This window comes from Macadamia integrifolia, unplaced genomic scaffold (genome assembly GCF_013358625.1).
Source record: "Macadamia integrifolia cultivar HAES 741 unplaced genomic scaffold, SCU_Mint_v3 scaffold3702, whole genome shotgun sequence".
Classification (NCBI taxonomy): Eukaryota; Viridiplantae; Streptophyta; class Magnoliopsida; order Proteales; family Proteaceae; genus Macadamia; species Macadamia integrifolia.
In genome coordinates this window covers 1-3,337 of record NW_024869744.1, presented here as the reverse complement: position 1 = coordinate 3,337, position 3,337 = coordinate 1, and the positions used below count along the sequence as shown (strand labels likewise).

The window sequence follows — 3,337 nt, the reverse complement described above, 5'->3', positions numbered from 1 at the left end:
CCCGTCATCTACCTATGATGATGCGCACCATGATTTATCATACTTTCAAAAATTGGAAGTTTTGTCCTAATTTGGTTTTTAATATTTACTCTTCTTTGGGTTGGCGGGAAAGATAACATTTTTACCAACCCTACCAAATCTGGATTCTTACTACTGCTAACCAAGATGCATATATTGGACCCCCCAAAATTGAAAAAGATATAAGTCTTGAAATAATCCAAAACAGTGATCATTAACAAGTCTGGAAAGGTGCCTTAATAATATAAAGGAGAAAAACCTTTGAAGTAACAGGAGACCGATTTACTACCAAAGTAACCGACGGTCGAAGATTATTTTGCACAGACATTCATATTGATTATATGGTCAATCCTCAGTAAGAAACTGAAACAAATCAATTTCTTGACAACATTATGGACTTGGTACCATTGGATGCACCATTGGATTTACTCTTGGATGTCCAATCTACCATTGCCTTACAAGAAGCAATGGATGAAGACTTACTCGGTTATAGAGGACACTCTTCGACATGAAATTTTGATTCTATAACTGAGCACGACATTGATAATATGATGGAAGTATAAAATGGACCAACCATATAGAACCATCATGACATCTTACATGACTCTCATGATGACGTCACCATATTTTACCGGAATTATGCACTTATTACCGGTACTGTAGCAAGTCACTGTTTACGGATTTAAGTTACACTGAAATTCATGGACTTCATAGGCCTTTAAATCCGAAGTCTATAAAAGGAGACCCCCTCCTCAGTTGTGATCATTCAGTTATTTTAGTATCTCTCTAAAGTTCTTCTATAAAGCTTTCTTATTGTAAGGTTTCTCTATTGTAAAAAAATTTTGTGTAAGTTCTCTTGTATTCTGCCCCGGCAATCTCCGGCTAGAGTTGATATCAGAGCAGTAGCGACTCTTCAACTTCACCCTTGGTTAGATAGCTAAGAGGATCACATGATTCTCATATCAGGGCTATTGATCAGTGCGGATGAATGTCCGCACTGATCAATAGCCCTGATATGAGAATTGGGCCATTTTGCAAATGAATGTCCAAACCAGAAAACTAATCATAAAAAAAATGATAAAATTTTTGGAACAAAATAAATTTGATATCATTTTTGAAACAGAGATTTCTGATTCTGAAGACATCCTTTATGAATTAGAAATTGCTTCGACTTCTGCTTGTTCCGACTCAGATGTCGAATTTGTTTTTATGATGCATTCTACCACTGCTTCTCAACCCTCTGAAGAAACAGAATTGCAACAAGTTCCACAACATGAACAAAACTCTGTTGCTTTCTCAGACCTTGTTAGAGAATATATTATCCTCAATGATTCTTGTTTACTACCTTGCTTTAACAAATATAAAAAACTTTATCATTCTGAGGTTTACAAATCCTCAAAATTAAATCTCTGGACCACCAGATTTTTTGATCAAGCCAATGGAAACACCACTACTTGGGGTTTAGGGTTTAGGATTTAGGATTTGAGCTATAATATGCCACATCATACATGGGAGTCAATTAACATTCAAAGTTTGTAAATATATTGTTCATATCATTTTCTAATCATATATTAATATCCAATCAAATCTAACCCCACCATGTCTTAAAAATTGGCTAAAATATTCAACAATAGTCCAAATGTTATCATGTGGTAGATCGAATGGGCCATCAGTGAATCCCAAGTTCATTAACTCTTATTTGTTAAGTTTTAGCTTAAAAGGATTTTTTTTTTCTAAGTGACAAAATAGAACTTTAAAAATATAAGAGGCTATGGGAAGGGTGTATGACCAGCTCAAAAATACAAAGATACATGGACACAAATGGAAAAGCATTTGATTGAATTTGAAATTTGCCATGTTAGAAATTCATTTGACCCATTGGTCATTGGACAAAAACAAATTTTACATATGAAAGTAAAGATGTAAGTGCGGTTATGGTACTATGGATGTGCTTAATTATAATACATTATCAAGAAAATGTTCTATGAGAGATTTTCAAATTTGACACGTAACAGATCTAGGCCATGTCCTCTTTATCAAACATTCAAAAGGAAAATGCCATCTATTTCTGTGGTAAAATACAAGGCTTGTGATATATAGCAAAATTACAGACCTTTGCGACAATAATAATTCATCATGTTTTTATCTTGAACGACTAAAATAAATTTTGTAAATGAAGATGGAGCTTCTGAAAAAAAAAAAAAAAATGTTTTTGCCATCTAGGGAGCCAAAGGGCTTCACCAACCAGTTTTGGAAACTAGGAAAGGAAATGAGCCGAGTTAATTGCAGTTCGGCACCCAAGTTGACCAAGGCTGAACTACGTGGTCGTGTTGCTAACACTAATACTATCATTCTGTATTCCACCAAAAACACATTTGGAGAAGCATCAAATTCATTATTCCTTTGATAAGAAATCATCAAAATCATATTATTTTTATACAATACAAAACACATTCTTTTAATACATGAAAACCACAGTTCAACCAAAGATACAATACAGAACCAATTCATCATAATAACTTTGTCTAATGAAGAGAAGCTCTCTTTAATTTATCGAAATTCACCAATTTCAAATGCTCGAGCAGTTTTATCAAGCGACACCGAAACAAGGAATTCCCCATTGGCAGAGGCAGACAAAGATTGGATGGCATCAGAATGCCCACTGAATGTTTTTATAGAGTCCCCAGAGAGGCTGTCCCATACCCGTACTTTCCCAGCAACGCAGCCAGAAGCTATGAATCGAGATGTGCCAAGCCATAACAAGCATGTCACACCTTCCTGCATACAAGAAAAACTAGTATTAAACCTCGGTCAGAAAACCCACGATTCTTTGCTGGAGCTAGATTGGGGGAAAATCAGTTTGGTGAACCAGAAAGGGCCATGAAATCAATTATGTACTAGGTTACCAAGGCTTATTCTGAACAATGATTATACCAGTTACTGAATTCATTTATATAGGGAAATAACGGAATACAAACAATAAAATATTGATGTCCACGAACTGGAATCATCAAAAGCTTAAGGAAACTTCACGTGAGTCAATGTACCTCGATAAACCAGAAGAGACCTCACAGTTTTACCAAAAAAAAAGAACCTAATTTACCTACACTATACAAGGAAGAGTTGGAAGAAATGACAAGCCAAAAGGTAACAAACCTGATGATCACAAGTGCAGTGTGGAGACGAATGCTGTAGATCCCATATGATAAGCTTCTGATCCATGCTTCCTGTTGCAACCCAAGAGAAGCTGGAGGCAAACTTGAGAGTGTGAGAACTAAGAACTAAGAAAGATACTATTGGCTAAAACATTCAACAGTCT

At 35.4% G+C, this 3,337-nt stretch overlaps 1 protein-coding gene across 1 annotated transcript; it reads right to left on the bottom strand.

Annotated features, from left to right (window-relative positions):
• Window positions 1-2,392: 2,392 nt before the first annotated feature.
• On the bottom strand, window positions 2,393-3,261 carry LOC122068326 (transcriptional repressor TUP1-like). The gene is made up of 2 exons (XM_042632201.1): window positions 3,175-3,261; window positions 2,393-2,796 (listed from the first exon to the last, which is right to left on the bottom strand). Exons 1-2 carry the CDS (start codon window positions 3,238-3,240, stop codon window positions 2,569-2,571), a joined length of 294 nt encoding a protein of 97 aa, XP_042488135.1. The 5' UTR covers window positions 3,241-3,261; the 3' UTR covers window positions 2,393-2,568.
• Window positions 3,262-3,337: the final 76 nt, after the last annotated feature.